General features: G+C 37.0%; 1 protein-coding gene across 1 annotated transcript in view; it reads right to left on the bottom strand.

Annotated features, from left to right (window-relative positions):
• RFTN2 (raftlin family member 2) overlaps window positions 1-17,115 on the bottom strand; it is a 77,746-nt gene that overhangs the window by 53,171 nt on the left and 7,460 nt on the right. The window contains exons 2-3 of the mRNA XM_049615207.1: window positions 14,234-14,346; window positions 12,780-12,984 (exon numbers count right to left, since the gene is read on the bottom strand). Coding sequence (XP_049471164.1) covers window positions 12,780-12,918 — 139 coding nt within the window. The 5' untranslated portion in view covers window positions 12,919-12,984; window positions 14,234-14,346. The remainder of the gene's footprint in view (window positions 1-12,779; window positions 12,985-14,233; window positions 14,347-17,115) is intronic.

Genomic DNA, 17,115 nt, shown 5'->3' with positions numbered 1-17,115 from the left:
AAAATATTTAAACTTAAACTAATTTCAAAAGGAATTTATATTTCTCATAGGACTGTAAAAGCAGAATTACTTACCATGAGCAGAAAGTTGTCATACAAATAAATACAGCAAAAACACATTATATTCTAGCTTGATACTGTTATCTACCAAAGATTCTGAGCCACAGCTCTATTCTCTTTGTTGAAAAGTAAAATTAGCCATTAGAGATGTGTTAAAGATATATTAACTCCAAGCTGATTGGAAGGCTTAAAAAGAATTGAAAAGAGCACAACATTCTGAGACTCAATGTTATTTAATTCTGTGCCTGTATGCACAACTTGAAAGCATCTCATATCCAGTGCCAAGTGATTTTGTAGAGGCTTGGAGACCCACTAAGAAGGAGCAAGGACATAACAATAGTAGCAAGGAGACAGAGGACATCAGAGGGAATAAAATGAATTACAAAACTAGATAAAAGAACTATTAAAACTTTACATACAGTCTGGGGTCACTTAACAGGCTTTCTACACTTCACTGTCCCAAATTGATTATTATAATGAACTCATTCCCTCCATTCTCTTGTTTCAGAACATGGTTTTCAAAGGCAGAGTTATGTAACATATTAAAAACAATCGCCAAGAAGATAGCTATGACAGACTAACATTGGTGCTTAAGGGGGTTCCTGTTCAGGTGGAGAATGTATTTCTAAGGAACACCTCATTCTCTGGTGATGTCAATGGAATAAATCCGGGTTTCCAGGTCAACTCCACACCCTCTTGCACTCTCACTAAAGTAAGGTCTTGCATCTCAAAGCAAAAGAAATGTTAATGCATTAAACACACACACACACACACAGTAGTTTTGGGAGGAATAACAAACTGAGAAATCTAGAAAAGTTAGGGAGGGAGAAAAAATTGTATAAATATATTTTAACATAAGTTTATGTGAAGATCATGTTTGTTTTGGGCTCAGTGCCTTACATTAATTATTCAACTGTCTCAAGTGTGTATATTCTTCTATCTGAAGGTCTGTGTCTTTTGATAAATAGCACTCATTAGAGACATAACAATTATGGTAAGTGCTTAAAAATATTTATTAAAGGATCAACAAATGAAAAATTAGGTGTAACATTAACATATTTAATTAACAGAGCTTCAGGGTGCTCATGGAACATCAGTTTAGAAAACAGACTCTAGAACCTGGGTGCAAATCCCAAGTCTGCCATTTACTAGGTACTTTGCACCCATGTTCCTTAGTTTCCTTATCTGCAAAGTGAGAGTAATAACAGGATCCACCCTATAGGATTGTCAGAAGGATGAAATAAGTTAATGTTCGTTCCTAGAAAGTATCTGGCATGCAGTATGTGCTATATAACTGTTGGTTGCTTTGTTAAATAAACTCCTCTCCTCTGCAAAGAGAGGAAATGCAGTATCCTTACTAAGAGCATTAGGCTTTGGAAGCAAATCACCTGGGTTCAAGTCAAGGTTATACCATTTACTAGATCTGAAACAAGTTACTTTGTCTTTCCGAGACAAGGATAAATAATAGTAGTAACTCCATAGAGTTCCTCAATAGTAACTGTAAAACAGGAGCCCAATGCCTAGCACAAAGTAAACCCTCATAGGTGTGCCTATTGGTGATCCAGTCAGAAAAGAGAGCTTCAAATGAAGTTGCCTTCAGAGATACATCATTGTTGGTTTTAAAAAGCTCCCAAAAGATTGTTTTAGAGATTTGGGTTTATTCCAAGCACATGGCCTGCTCCCATCCTGTAGAATTCTAGAGGTCCCTAACTCACACTCTGGATCAGAGGCCCTAACACATGCTCTAGATCTCATGTCCGTAACTCACCCTGTGGATTAGGCATCCCTAGCTCACACTCCATATCAGGGGTTCCTAACTCACTGACCTATTACACTGAGATTTGGACTCAAATGCCTGAAGGCTCTAGGCTGATAAAACAAAGAAAGGAGCTGTTCTGGAGGAGGCTGTGGGACCTGGAAAAAACTCAGAACTTCATCCAAAGACAGCAGTAGCCCTGGCTGAGGGCTGCCATATGGGCAGGCGAGCCTGGCTGTTATTGGATCTTCTAATTTTTAAGAAGACCCTCAAATCCAGATTCTTATGTAATATTTGCCAATTTAAAAAAAAACGACAGTTAATTCATATTTTAACACTGTACACACCAAGTGAAACCTGTCTGAAGGCTGAATATGGCCCATGTCTCCTTGGCTTGCACCTTCTGCTCTGGGTCACCCCAGGGACTCTGCAGACTGGAGCCTGCTCAGGTCCAGGCCAGGCCACCTAGATCATGTTAGACAGTGTTCAGCATCCTAGGACACAGAAGAACGATCTGATTCTTCCTCATTAGTGGGAAGAGGAGAAGAATGGTGATAGAAAGGCTGGAGTTCACTCTTTTTAACAAACTGTTCTCATCTGACATAGAGACATGCTTTAAACATGCCAGCATCATACCCAGGAGCAAAAAGAGGAAAAATAAATCTGGGAATTTTTTTGAGAACTTCCCTTCATGTAATTCCCTCAATTCTTACTAATGTTTTAAGCTGTGCTGAAAGGAGACTAGAAGCCTGATTCAGTCGAGACATGTGAGGAAGGGGAGAGCTAGGCACACAGAGTGAGGAATTTTCATCAGTACTCACCAGAGTGAGTAATCAAATTTCTGCAACAGGTTTGATGTTTGAGGCCAAGACTTTGATTTGATGTCTTTATACTGGGGCAGTAATATCAGAGGTTCAATTACTTTTTTTAAAAAAATATCTTATTTTTAAGGAACCTCTATACCTAACATGGGGCTCGAACTCACAACCCCAAGATGAGGAGTCGCATGCTCTACTGACTGAGCCAGCCAGATGTCCCGTGGCTCTATTACTTTTTAAACCAGGAAATTCAGGGGGAGGTGGTGGTAGTTTTGGCTAGAATTTGAATAGCACAGGTGGTTAGCAGCAGCTGCAAGCCATCCGTCTTGTTCTTCCTAGCTCCCAGGCCACCATCAATTCTTTTTCAGCTCTTTGGGAGAAGGAGCAAATGGTACTGTTCATAGCATTATTGGGTGTGGTTGATTACTGTTAAATTGATGCTACATAATTTTTAAATGCTTTATTATGCCTTACAAGACTATTGTGAATAACTGATGAAAGTGTTTGTAATTGCTTTGAAAACTATATACCAATGCAAAGTGGATTTTTATAACTAAAACTGAAACACATTGAAGGTCAAGCAACATTCTATCACTTATAGTTTTAAAAAATAAAATGTTAATAGACTTTTTAAAAAATAATTCTTTTAATGTTTATTTATTTTTGAGAGAGGGAGGGAGACAGAGCACGAGTGGGGGAGGGGCAGGGAGAGAGGGAGACAGAATCCGAAGCAGGTTCCAGGCTCTGAGCTGTCAACACAGAGCCTGATGCAGGGCTCGAACTTAGAAACCGTGAGATCATGACCTGAGACAAAGTTGGACGCTTAACTGACTGAGCCACCCAGGTGCCCCATTAATAGACTTTTTTACACTCATTTGCTTAAAAGCTTCATAGACAAAGATCAAATTTTAAAAATAGAAAAATTCACCATCCAGTATAAAGCTATGAAATTGCTCAATGTCGAAAGCTTTGCTCTGATGATGTAACTCTATGAAAACTGTCCAAGACGTGTATGTTCTTTCCACCAATTTACTTCTGAAGATTGGAATGTGTTTTTGAAATATTTATGAAACATTGTTTCCTCAGATAAACATACAATGTACAAACACTGGCAGTAATTTTATCATATTTTCAAAAGGCAATAAGACTGTCAATCTCCATAGATATCTAGCAATTATAGTAAAAATTAATAAGTAACATATACCAAGTGCATATTTTGTGCCAGGCACTTATGTGAAATGCTTTACATGTCTAATCTTGATTAACCCTTACAAAAACTTCATAAGGTAGATATTATCATTATTCTCAGATGAGGAAACTCAGGAAGAGAGAAATTTGGTAACTTGCCCAAACTGCTAGTAAGTGGGTAGGCTGTGATCAAACCAGACAGAATGACTCCACAGCCATACACTCTGGTGCCTATAGGAAAGTAAAACTTCATTGATTTGGATCATGTTAATATAGAATTTGTGAAAATTCAGATATGAGCTAGGCTACAGTTTTTGAACTATAATAAATTGTTAAGCAATTTAATGTATGGATATTAAAGGGATATTTGGTTTAATTATCAACATGCTTAAAATTATTTAGAAATATGAACTGCTAGATGAACAATATCCAAATTATGTAAGCTTTTATGTTTTCAATGAAAGATTCCATTTTGGTAGTCACTCTTAGTTGAGGTAATATAACTGTACTTTTAAATATGGCAAAATTCTACTGAACTACATGGTTCATTATTATAGGCAGATATATGAAAGATCAAATTATGACCATTTCACACTCCTGCAGCCTTAATTTCATTGCTGCCTGTGTCATGTGCTACTCTCTATCCGTTCTGTTTTATTAGTGGGCCTCAGACAGACCATGTAATTTTCTCTCATTTCCAAGTCTGTATGTCTTGTCTTTCAGCCTTGTTTGCCTTACCCACACTTTCTACTTAGTTTTCTTTTTTAAAAGAAGCCCAATCATGAACTCAAGCAGGTTCCACAATGTCAGCACAGAGCCTGATGTGGGGCTTGATCCCATGAACTGTGAGATCAACCTAAGCAGAATTCTGAGTCTGACGTCCAACTGACTGAGCCACCCAGGCGCCCCCTAGTCTTTTTTTTTCATCTTTTAAAAATTTGGGGGTAGGGGTTGAACTATCACATACAAACAAAACAAAACAAAACATAACACTATCAACACTTGGGTAACCATCATCCGTTCAAAAATCAGAAAATGGTGGGCATTCCAGAAGTCTCCCATTTTGCCTTTTCCAATCACAGTCTCCCTCTCCCCTCTGTACTACCTTGAGTTTTATGGTCATCATTTCCTTTCTCTTCTTTTAGTTTACTATCCAAGAATGCAGCCTTAAACACTATAGTTCAATTTTGCCAGTTTTTCAAGTTTTATATAAATGGAATCATAAGGCATATACTTTTGTGTCTGTCTTCTTTTTTAGTTTTTATTTTTATTTTCTTTAAAGTAATCTCTACACCCAATATGGGGCTCAAACTCACAACCCCAGGATCAAGAGTCATATGCTCTACTGACTGAGCCAACCAGGCACCCCCTGTGTCTGCCTTCTTTCATTCAACATTATGCCTGTGAGATTCACCTTGTGTAGCTTGTGTAGTTGTAGTTCATTCATTTTCATCGAAGTATAGTTGAGGTTGGCAAAGTACTGCCTATGGCCTATTTTATAATGAATGGTAAGTTGGTACTACAATGGCAGAGCGGAGTAATTGTGATGGAGACCACACGGCTTGTAAAGCCTAAAATATTTACTATCTGGTCCCTTACAGAAAAAGTTTGCTGACTTTTGCAGTATAGTATTCCATTGTGCAAGTGTACCACAATTTATTTTTCTACTCTTGTTCTTGGATTTCTGTGTTGTTCATACTTTTGGGTTATTAAGATCTATAAAGAACTTATCAAACTCAACAACCAAAAAATAAATAATCCAGTTAAGAAATAAGCAGAAGACATGAACATTTTTCCAAAGAAGACATCCAGATGGCTAACAGACACATGAAAAGATGCTCAACATCACTCATCATCAGGGAAGTACAAATCAAACATGATGAGATACCACCTCACACCTGTCAGAATGGCCAAAATTAACAACACAGGAAATGACAGATGTTGGTGAGAATGTGGAGAAAGGGGAGCCCTCTTATACTGTTGGTGGGAATGCAAACATGGAGGTTCCTCAAAAAGTTAAAAATAGAACAACCCTTCGATCCAGCAATTGAACTACTAGATACTTACTTGAAGGATATAAAATACTGATTTGAGGGGGCACATGCACCCCGATGTTTATAGGAGCATTATCAACAATAGCCAAATTATGGAAAGAGCTCAAATGTCCATCAATTGATGAACGGGTAAAAAAGATGTTGTGTGTATGGAATATTACTCAACTATAAAGAATGAAACCCTGCCATTTGCATTGACCTGGATGGAGCTAGAGTGCATTATGCTAAATGAAATAAGTTAGTCAGAGAAAGACAAATACCATATAATTTCACTCCTATGTGGAACTTTAGGAAAAAAAAAACAGATGAACATATGGGGGAAAAAAGAGGAGGGCAAAAAAAGAGACTCTTAACTATAGAGAATAAACTGATGGCTACCAGAGGGGAGGTGGGTGGGGGATGGGTCAAATAAGTGATGGGTATTAAAAAGGGCACTTTTTTTAATTAAATTTTTTTTAATGTTTATTTTTGAGAGAGAGAGAGAGAGAGAGAGAGAGAGAGAGAGAGAGGAGAGCAGAGAGAGAGGGAGATACAGAATCCAAAGCAGGCTCCAGGCTCTGAGCTGTCAGCACAGAGCCCAATGTGGGGCTCGAACTCACAAACTGTGAGATCATGACCTGAGTTGATGTTGGACGCTTAACCCACTGAGCCACCCAGGCGCCCCCCTTTAAAAAAGTTTTTTTTAATGTTTACTTATTTTTGAGAGAGAGAGAAAAAGGGCACTTGTTATGATTAGCTCTAGGTGTTATATGTAAGTGATGAATCACTAAATTTGATTCCTGAAACCAGCATTACACTATATCTTAACTAACTAGAATTTAAATAAAAACTTAAAAAAATATATAAATAACACTTTTATGAACATTGTTATATGTGCCTCATGGTACACATGTGCACACATTTATATTAGGTATATCTTTAGCTAACTAGATAATGCCAAAGAATTTGTTTTTCCAAATGGTTGTACCAATTTACTAAAACATGATATTAGCAGTCTTTTAAAATTTACGCCATTTTGGATGTTTTGAAGTAGCGTCTCAATGTGGTTTTTGTTTGCTTGTTTATTTTTGGAGAAACAGAGCACAAGCGGGGGAGGGGCAGAGAGAGAGGGAGACACAAAATCCGAAGCAGGATCCAGGTTCTGAGCTATCAGACACACAGAGCCCAATGCGGGGCTTGAACCCACCAACTGTGAGATCATGACCTGAGCTGAAGTCAGACGCCTAACCAACTGAGCCACCCAGGCACACCTCACTGTGGTTTTAACATGCATTTTCCTGGTTACTGATAAGGTTGAGCACATCATCATACGTCTATTTGATATGGTCATTGGATTAACTAGTTTGTGAATTGCATGTCCAAATTCCTTGTGCATTTTCCTGTTGAGTTGTTTGGTTTTTCCTTATCAATTTGCAGTTGTATTTTCTATATTCTGGATACAAACCTTTGTCTAAGTCCCACTCATTCTTTTCATCTCAGATGAGTTGACCCTTCTTTTAAGGAATCTTCCTGGATCCCATCAATCAGGTAGAGGTGTTCTTCTTTTTCTCCTATAACCCTCATAACTCATAACTCATAACTTCTAACATAGCCTGTATCATAGTGTATAGCGTACATACACATTATAACTAAATGTTTATTTATCAGTGTCCCTCAGTAGGATGCTCACTAGAGTGCAGGTTCATAACAGCAGGGACTAGGCTTTATTTATCTTTATATCCTAGCTCTTAGCTCAGTAGATACTCAATAAATATTAGCTCAATTAATGAGTAAATGTCCAGCCAGATATAAGAAGTATATGTAGGATAGAAAACATAACTTAGATTGTCAATATCAATGTATATGTATTTTCTTTCAACATCAATATTTAGGTTGATCAACTCTGCTATTATCAGAGATTCTCTTCTTTTTCAGTCTAGAATGGGATATTTTTCTCCCCCAGTGGTATTTGTGAGGTTTTATTATTATTCTAGACCAAAATATCTCACCATTTCAAACATAATAGAACTCGTTGTATAGGTTTATTCACCTGATAGGAATTTGGGCTAGGCACTACAACAGGGATTATGTTGATGCCTGATTAAATTTAGTCGCTTTTATTGTAAGTTCCTTTAATGTAGCACTTTACCTTTGAAAATCTTTTGACTGTTTGGGAAATGCTCAGGAATTTATTAGATTCAGACAGATACAGAAAATTTAGTGGGACCGACTCTTCCTTTCTCTCTTCCTTCCTTCCTCCTTCCTTCCCTCATTTCTTTAAAAAAAATTTTTTTTAATGTTTATTTATTTTTGAGACAGAGAGAGACAGAGCATGAACGGGGCAGGGTCAGAGAGAGAGGGAGACACAGAATCCGAAGCAGGCTCCAGGTTGTCAGCACAGAGCCCGACATGGGGCTCGAACCCACAAACTGTGAGATCATGACCTGAGCTGAAGTTGAAAGCTCAACCAACTGAACCACCCAGGCGCCCCTTCCTTCCCTCATTTCTGATCCTTTATTCAGTTCTGGTTGATTCTCTAATGCTCTACAGTGCTGCATCTTCATTCTTCTTACAAGTTCTTTACCACTTGAAATTACTGACCACTTCTTGCTTTTTGAAACCCTCCCTTTCCTGTGTTCTCTGGTGTATGTAGTCCTGACTGTCTTCATTCTCAGTCATTTTTACTGAAATTGTCTTCAATATGGCTAAATATGCCTGACAACTCAGCCCAAGATGCTTATACTCTGCTCACGTTCATGATCTTTAAGACTTTAACTATTTCAGTTCCTCCTGGAAATCATCATCTCCAGCTATGTATCTGTAAGAATCTCTACCAGGATGTCCACTGCCCCCTCAAATGGAACATGCCTGTGATGGAACTGCTGTTTTACACACTGACTCTCTTTGGGCTGCCCCTTCCATGGTAAGAGGCATCATTATTTCCACAGTTACTCAGGCTCAGTTACACAGTTACTCAGAAGTGGGAAGGCATCTTGGATTCCTCATTCTTTCTGTTCCTTCAAAACCAGCCAACACACGCTAGTAAGTTCCTCCTTCATAATGTCTGTTATATTTGCCCCTTGCATTCTATCCTATTGCTGCCCCCCAATATGCAGGTCCTCATGGTCCACTGGTAGCCTTGACCACTACAAGCAGCCTTCTAAATAAATATCCTCACTCTCATCTCTCTTCACTGCAATCTCACATTAATCTTCTAAAAAAACCTTCTCTGTACCTATCAAAACTAAAGGTTTTTAGTCGTTCAAAAACCTTTACAGCTGCTTAATTCCCATAGAATCAAGGAGTCATTCCTTAGCCAGGTCAGAGCATTTCATACTCCATTTATTTCCAACCTTATTCTCTCCTTTTCTCCAACAAAACCTCCCTTAGCTCACTGCTCTAGTCAACAGCTTTTGTGTATGCTTCAACCTCTTAATCGTTTTCTGATAATCTAAGCCCTACTTTTCTTCAGAATCAGTTAAAGTCCTAATTCCAGTTCTAACTGATCCTACTCAAAATTGATTTTACCTCTTGTATCTTGTATGATAATTTTTCATTCATTAATTCAACAAAGCTTATTGGCCATTGTTCACGGACCAAACACTGTACTAGATAGGGGGATACAAAGGTGGGTAAGAAATAGTTCCTGACCCTGAGGAGTTTAGGGTCTTGTCTAGTTTGACTATTTAGAACATAAAATACTTGAGGGCAGAAACTGTCTTATTCCTCTTTGTATTCCTAGTACTTATCAGTATCTTTTACAAAATCCATATGTCATATGTATTTATTGCTGTCAACAGTAGTGGTAAAAGACAATGAGTTTCTTGTTTTAATAATAAGGAAGCAAGTTAGGGACCAGAAAAATTTTCCTTAATATATTTTACATAATTTTACTAGAAATTCAAAGCTACCATCTGTCCTTCTTTCTATTGGGTTTTAGTAAAACTCCTTTAATCATAAAGCTCTATGTGCTTTAAAAATCCTTAAGGCTATTATTATTCAGATTCTTTTCTGGGATTTAAGGATGAAACTAACACTTTTGGATAATTTGCAGAGTTAATTTAACTATTCTATTCTATTAAGAAATTCTGTAACATAGTCGTATACACACTCACTCTCATAAATACACATTCACAGAAAACAAAAATTGTACCAAAATCTCACTAGTGCAGTTGGTAGACCTGGCACAAAGCCAGGAGGGATAATAATAGTTAACTTTTATTAAATGGATTATCTTGTATTATCCTCCTTAATCCTCAAAACAACTCCATTATGTAAGTACCATCAGAATCCTTATTTTTCAGATGGGGAAACCAAGATACAGCAACATTTATAAACCTGACATAGTGAGTGAAAGAGCCTAGATTCAGAATCCAGGAACTCTGACTCCAGAGTCTTATGTTCTTCATGACTATGCTATTATTTCTCCCATAGAGATGTAAATAATGGCTCAAAGTCCCCCTGCACCGCCAGCCTCCCCCCCCCCCCCAAAGTGTAGGGAAGCAAAGAGAGAAAGAAAGGAAGGGAGGAAGAAAGAAAGAAAGAAAAAAAGAAAGAAAAAAAGAAAGAAAAAAAGAAAGAAAAAAAGAAAGAAAGAGAAAAAGAAAGAGAATAAATAAATAAAAGAATGAAAATAAGTAAGTTGTTCAGGATCATTAGCCATCCTAACACAGGGCACTGGAAATTTCAAAGGGTCTCCTTTTGCCCACTGAGACTTTCTCTCTGTCTCATGTCCTCTATTTGGAAAAAATGGAGGAAAACAAGGTAAGAGACAGGCTCATCATGAGCACACACAGCTGTCACCAGACCATTTTATTTCCTGAACGGTTGCTCACAGTGGCTTCTGAGAAATAGGAGGTGTCACTATTCAGTACTTACAGCAATCCCAGGACAGAACTGCCAGTGTTAAATAGAAGACTGGCATGTTTTAACTACCACCACCCCCCCACCCCCACCCCGACTCACTCCTCTATACACTAGAGTGGCAGGTGGACGTCAGAAACAACGGAATAAAGAAAGGTGGTTTGTGCACTTGGGGTGATACAGAGTCTTGGCTTCTGACGCAAAGGCAAAGACAAAAACAAAACAAAACACAACAAAAAATGTGGAAGAATTGGACAGAAAGGGGCACCAGGAGACTAGGCGCCTCATCCAAATAGGAACCAGATGCAACTTTAAAATATGTGCCTGCTTTCTGTGCTAGCATTTGTAATCTGTGCCCATACTTACACTTCATAGTGTAACACTATTACCTCCTCCAAACACCTAGAGTAGAGGTAGTAATTATACTACTTTAATGGAGAGAAGTGCTTCTGATAACAAAACCAAAATCACTTCTGACGAAAGCTGTAGATGTTTCTGATTCAAGCATGACTGCATGTATGCATATTTGTTTGAGACTGCTAACATTGTGAAAAGGAAGTAAATCAGAAAAAAATTTTCCAGTTACTTTAAGCCTTATGATCCCATGGTGGATTGTGCAGCAAATCTTAAAGTGCAGATCAAAATGGCTCTGGCCTAAAGTTTATGAGTAGACAAGGTTTTTAGGTTAAGGAGAGTGTGTGTTTGCATCCTATGGATTGACAGAAACTAGTCCTAAAAATAATTGACAAGAACAATCAATGCAGAAAACACAGCACCACATCAGAAATATTTTCTCAAATGATGGTTTTTGAAAAAGTATAGAAAAAAATTCACATGATTGGTTAGTTCTCTGATTACCACTATTATCTTAATCCACTTTTAACTTTCATAATTAAAAAGAAAATTAAGAATATTGACATTTTCACCTTTGGTAGCCTTAGCCTTAGATAAAAATAGAAATGTGAATATATTGAAAGTATATGTTAGGATTTTGTGTACGTCCCTGGAAGGGAGTTTGCTTGCTGGCTAGCTCAATTTTTGACAAAGAAAAATGGGCTGCTCTTGCTTCTCGCACAAAGATGCACTGTTCACAGAGGAAACCAAAAAATGGGGAATTTGTGTTTAAGTTGAAAAGAATTTAATACCCAACATGATCATATATTTAGTATAAACTTTCTATTCACTGATAAAACGTGTGGCTTATTAGAATTAAAAGTGTAACTTTGTAATAAGAACTTAAAATACTGATATGTGGAAAGTCTAACAGCAAGCAAGACATTCGAAATTTCATTTTCAGTACCCCATAGTTAAAGATATTGCTCTGGTTTTTAAAAACTCAGTTTTATCCATGCAGTTGTACACCCTGAAGTTCCAAAAGAAGTGAGGCAAAGTATTTGTGAGTTTGAGCTGCCTCTGTTCTTTCCACAGGGCTGCCATCTGGGCTTGTTTATTTGTGTTTCCAACTTTCTGGAACAGGGAGTTTCTCTGTTAGGGACAGGGCACCAAGCAAAGGAAATGTCTTACAGAAAGACTATCTTTTTTTTTTTTTTTTTTCTTTTTTACTGTATTTTCAAACTTCAAGTTTAGCTTGGTTAAAAATATCAAATGACTATTACAATCACAAAATTTTACATAGTTGGAAACCTCAGAATTATCTTAGCAAATACTCTTCTTCCACACCATACAAATCATATTCCCTACAAGCTACCTTCTTGTGACTTTAAGATCTTTTTCAAGACCCAACTGTCATTAAGGCTATAGCTATTAGGTTGAGAAATCAAACATTTTTATCTATCCTTCTACAAATAAGCATTTGATTTAAAAATGAAAAATAATTCCAAGCGGTTTTTCTAATTTTATAAAGTATATATGAGCCATATTATAAAATAATGAAGCAAACGAAACAAAAACCTTTCAAAATATTATTAAGAAACAAAGCATTATTGTTAGATTTACACAATCTGTGAAGAATAGTTTAAAAATTCACAAGCAACACTTAAAAAAACTGGTGCCTTCTCTTTGAGAGATTTCATTTAACAAATAAAATAGAAGCAAAAATTACCTTGTAAAGTGAAATCCAGCAATACATATTCGTAAGCAAATTCTGTCTTTGTTTCCACTTGCGGTCTCTTCAGGGTAGAAAATATTTTTCCAGGGCTGCTATCATCAGGGTCTTCTAGCTTTCTAAGTCCGCACCCCATGGCAAAATCTGTAAGGAATTAAATTGCAGGATAGGGGAGGGAGAGCAGCAAATTCTGTTGTTTAAGCTGCAAAAAGAAAGTTACAGACTTAACTGCTTTGATTTTTTCAGCTAAACCATAGATAGTCAAAAAGAAAACATTTGAGTCCAAAGAAAGGAGCTGAAGACATTTTCTATCCATTTTTCTGTAAAGTCGTTGAACCCATGATGATTAAGCCACAGCTCTGGGAGGCTGGGCTTGATCTTAGGAGAAACATGCAAGCTGCTACAACTTAGCGGAGAATTTCCATGCCACGTCAATTTACAGCCAGCCCCCTACCAGAGTTCTGTCGCTCAGGGCACCAACAGTGCTTTGTCTGTCCCAGTTGGCTGGATGATAAAGGAGGTGTCCAAAAACGGAAATAAAAAGGCAAAAGTGCAACTCGGATGGAATTATCTACAAGTAGAGGATATATTCAGGCATAGTGGCATGCAATTCTTTTTCTGTTTTCTTTTTTCCCTCTTTGCTGTGCCCACCCCCTCCTTCCTCTCTGCTACTACCAGAAAAGCAAAAGGAGGGAGGAAGGGAGGGAGGAAGGAAAGAATGAGAGAGAGAGAGAAGGAATGAAAAAAAAAAAAAGGATTCTCAACATGGTTGGAAACAAAAATCATTTCCAGAAAGGAAGTCAGCTTTAGGAGGAAACTGTTTCTGGAGTCTAAAAGGAGAAAAGTAAAGCTTTTTTTTTTTTTTTTTTTTTTTAAACAAACACTTGAGTCTTTAGGTAGCACTTTGGATTTCTTTCCACAGGAAGACTCTTTCCATATACTAATCATATACTAATTAAAACTGCTAAATATAAAAAAAATTAAGATATTTTAGGGGCACCTGGGTGGTTCAGTGGGTTGAGTGTCCCACTTTGGCTCAGGTCATGATCTCTCCTTCTGTGGGTTCAAGCCCCATGTTGGGCTCTGTGCTGACAGCTCAGAGCCTGGATCCTGCTTTGGATTCTATATCTCCCTCTCTCTCTCTCTCTCTTAAAAATAAACATTAAAAAAAAAGATATTTTAATGATAAGATTTTATTTCTCTTATGTGGATAGCATCCTTAAAGTTTAAAGTACTCCACTATTAGCAGGCTTCTGAGAGGAACTGTTAACACTTTTACAGGTCCCAAAGTATCCTTAATTAAAAAAAAAAAGCAACAAAACTGACAACTTGATTATTCAGTCTTATAAATTGCCATTTACCTGAAGTCAGGAACAATTTATAATGGACCAATTGTAATGAGTGTTCACTGCACATTACCATGTACAGCTCAGGTAGTATGGTGCACTCACCAAAGCTGTGAGCCCTGGAATCAGACTGCTTGGCTTCAAATCCTGCTTCTAATGCCTACTACAGACGTGATCTTGGCAAGTTACTTGATCTCTTCAAGTTTCAATTTCCTCCCCTAACAAAATGCAGTTAATAATAGTACTTACTTCATAGGCTTGTTATGAAGGTTGAGTGGAATAATCTTATTTCATATCTTAACACTATGCTTGGCTAATAGCACAAAATAAATTTGTTAATGTGCTTCCATTATAAAACAGTGTTGAAAATAGTAATAGCAAGGAAGTGTTTCTGCCACAACTCTCATTATTTACAGAATAAACCTGATCACATATCAGACTCTAGAGAACACAAGCCTGTAGAGGTTTTTTCAATCACATTGAAGAGTGCATATCAAGACTCTCAAAGGGGGGGAATGGATGAGTTTGTAGATCACTATGACCTCTTGTCTCTTCAGTCTGCCTACTTGTCTTTCAATAGTCACTTCTCAGAAGTGATTTTAACAGAGGAAAATTCTACCATTCTTCATTCTCATGGATGAGCATGGTTGGTGGTAGGCAATTTCAATTTGGCTAAGAAGACAGCAGACTCTCACCCAGTTTGACTCATTTCACTAGTCACAGTGCTTTCATGCCTGTCATTTCTCATGTCCTCTTTTGTATGGTGGGCTGTGAGCTACTGGGTGGCAGAAATGGAATATATGAAGTTCACTAGTCCCTGGTGCAGTACCCAGAAGATGGCTTATTAAGTACTCATTATATTTACTAAATGCCTGCTATATTCCAGGAGCTGGCTAGGTACACAAGATGACTATACATGGCTTCTCCTAAAGAAACTTATGGTTTAATGGAGAAGACAGACTTATAAACAGATAATTTCAATATGATTTGGTAGCTGATGAGATAGAAGTATGCATATGATGCTACAGAAACCCAAGAAGGGGACTCTAACTCAGCTTGGAGGATGGTATCTGACCTGTCTTGAAGGATGAATATGCATAAGATAGATAAAGGTGGGGAGCATGTGCCAGGGAAAGGGAAAAGCTTGAGCAATGTCACAAAATCATGAAATAGCATGGCATGAACTTTAAAGAACATGAAGCAGTTGCAAATTACTAGAACATAAAATTTGAAAGACAACTAAGCTGTAAGAGAGGCAAGAGCTAAGTCGTAATGGATCTTATGTCCCATACAAAGGGAATTTGGACTTTATTTTGTAGGCAACAAAGGAGAATTAAATAATCAAGTAGAAAATCAAAGGAGTAGTTTGAAACAGGCAACTAACATCACTTTGTATTTCTAATGGATCACTATGGCTGTTTTGAGGAAAATGGTTTTAATGGGAGCAAGAATGGAGGGAGACCCAGTCAGGAGAGTATTGCAGTAGTCCAGTTGAGTGCTGACAACTTAGATGAATGAATATGGGACATCATTATGTCCTTAAATACTTTTTAAAATCTTTTAGTAAAAAAAACCTATAGTTCCTTTAGTTCATTATTTGAGCCATCACTATTTTTTTTCTCCAAAAGTTGAACAAAATAAAATTTTATTTGACACATCATTATCACCTAGAGTCCATAGTGTACATCATGGCTCACTACTGGTATTGTACATTCTATGGGTTTTGACAAATGTATGACATGGACCCACCATTACAGTATCATACAGAATAGTTTCACTGTCCTGAAAATCTGTGCTCCTCCTATTCATCCCATCCTTACTTCTTATTTAACTCTGATGCATCTGGCAATTGTAATATAAAGGGTAAAATATGGATCAAAGTCAGTTTTTCCCACACTGACATTCAACTGTCACAACTACATTTGTTTTCCTAGATAATTTTTTTTTTTTTTTTTTTTTACCAATCATGTTTCCCCAGGCTTGTCATACATATATTGAGTACCTATAGTAATTAGGATAAATATTTGGAATAAATGTTTTCTATCATTGATCATTTTTTTCTGTATGGAATTATATGTTTTCATTTCTGTATTGCAAATAGGGTTTCTCCAAGTGCAGACTCTTATGTGGCTGTATATGATGAAGATATATTATCAATTCTTGTCTATGTTCTAGAATGGGCTCACTTAGTCCTTGAATTAATGAGTGAACCTTATAAAAATATTCTCCATAACTGATAGCAAATTATTTTCATAGTTACTATGCAAGTTTAGATCACCTAAGCTCACTAAAGTTTTAAAGCTTCTAAGAGATAATTACATATTATCCAGTCCATGCCTTACAAAATCTTTCCATAATAGTAACTTTTAAATCCAATTTATTTTATGTGGCCCTGATCCAAAGAAGCAAATTCAAAAATAATTCAACAAGTTTTTATGGAGCACTGACTACATATTTAGGGCACATGTAGACACAAAGATAAAAATACCAATTTATGTCCTTAGACATCATAAGCTAGCAGGCTAGCATTGAGTTTTAACCTAATGCACTGCTAGTTTCATAATGTAGTCAAATTTCCTAAGTAATTAATGACTTATTGAAAGCACTACTTATTGAAAGAAGTATTTTTAAAAATATTTTTAAATGCTTATTTTTGAGAGAGAGAAAAAAGTAGGGGAGGGGCAGAGAAAGAGGGACAGAGAATCCCAAGGAGAATCCATGCTGTTAGCACAGGGCCTGATGTGGGGCTCGAACTCACAAACTGCGAGATTGTGACCTCAGCTGAGATCGAGAGTCAGATGTCTAACTGACTGAGCCAACCAGGCACCCTAAAAAAAGTCTTTCTTTAATTATTAGAAATGCCATACTCATCACATACTTAATCATTGTATAGACTAAGATTTTATTTTTACTTTTAATTTTTCTCAATAGTCTGGCTTCTTCATATTACATATTTAAAAATTTTTAATGCCTCTATAATCTTTCAC

This window comes from Panthera uncia (genome assembly GCF_023721935.1).
Source record: "Panthera uncia isolate 11264 chromosome C1 unlocalized genomic scaffold, Puncia_PCG_1.0 HiC_scaffold_3, whole genome shotgun sequence".
NCBI classification, from domain to species: Eukaryota; Metazoa; Chordata; class Mammalia; order Carnivora; family Felidae; genus Panthera; species Panthera uncia.
Note: the sequence above shows the minus strand (reverse complement) of the source record. Positions and strands in the feature narration are given on the sequence as shown.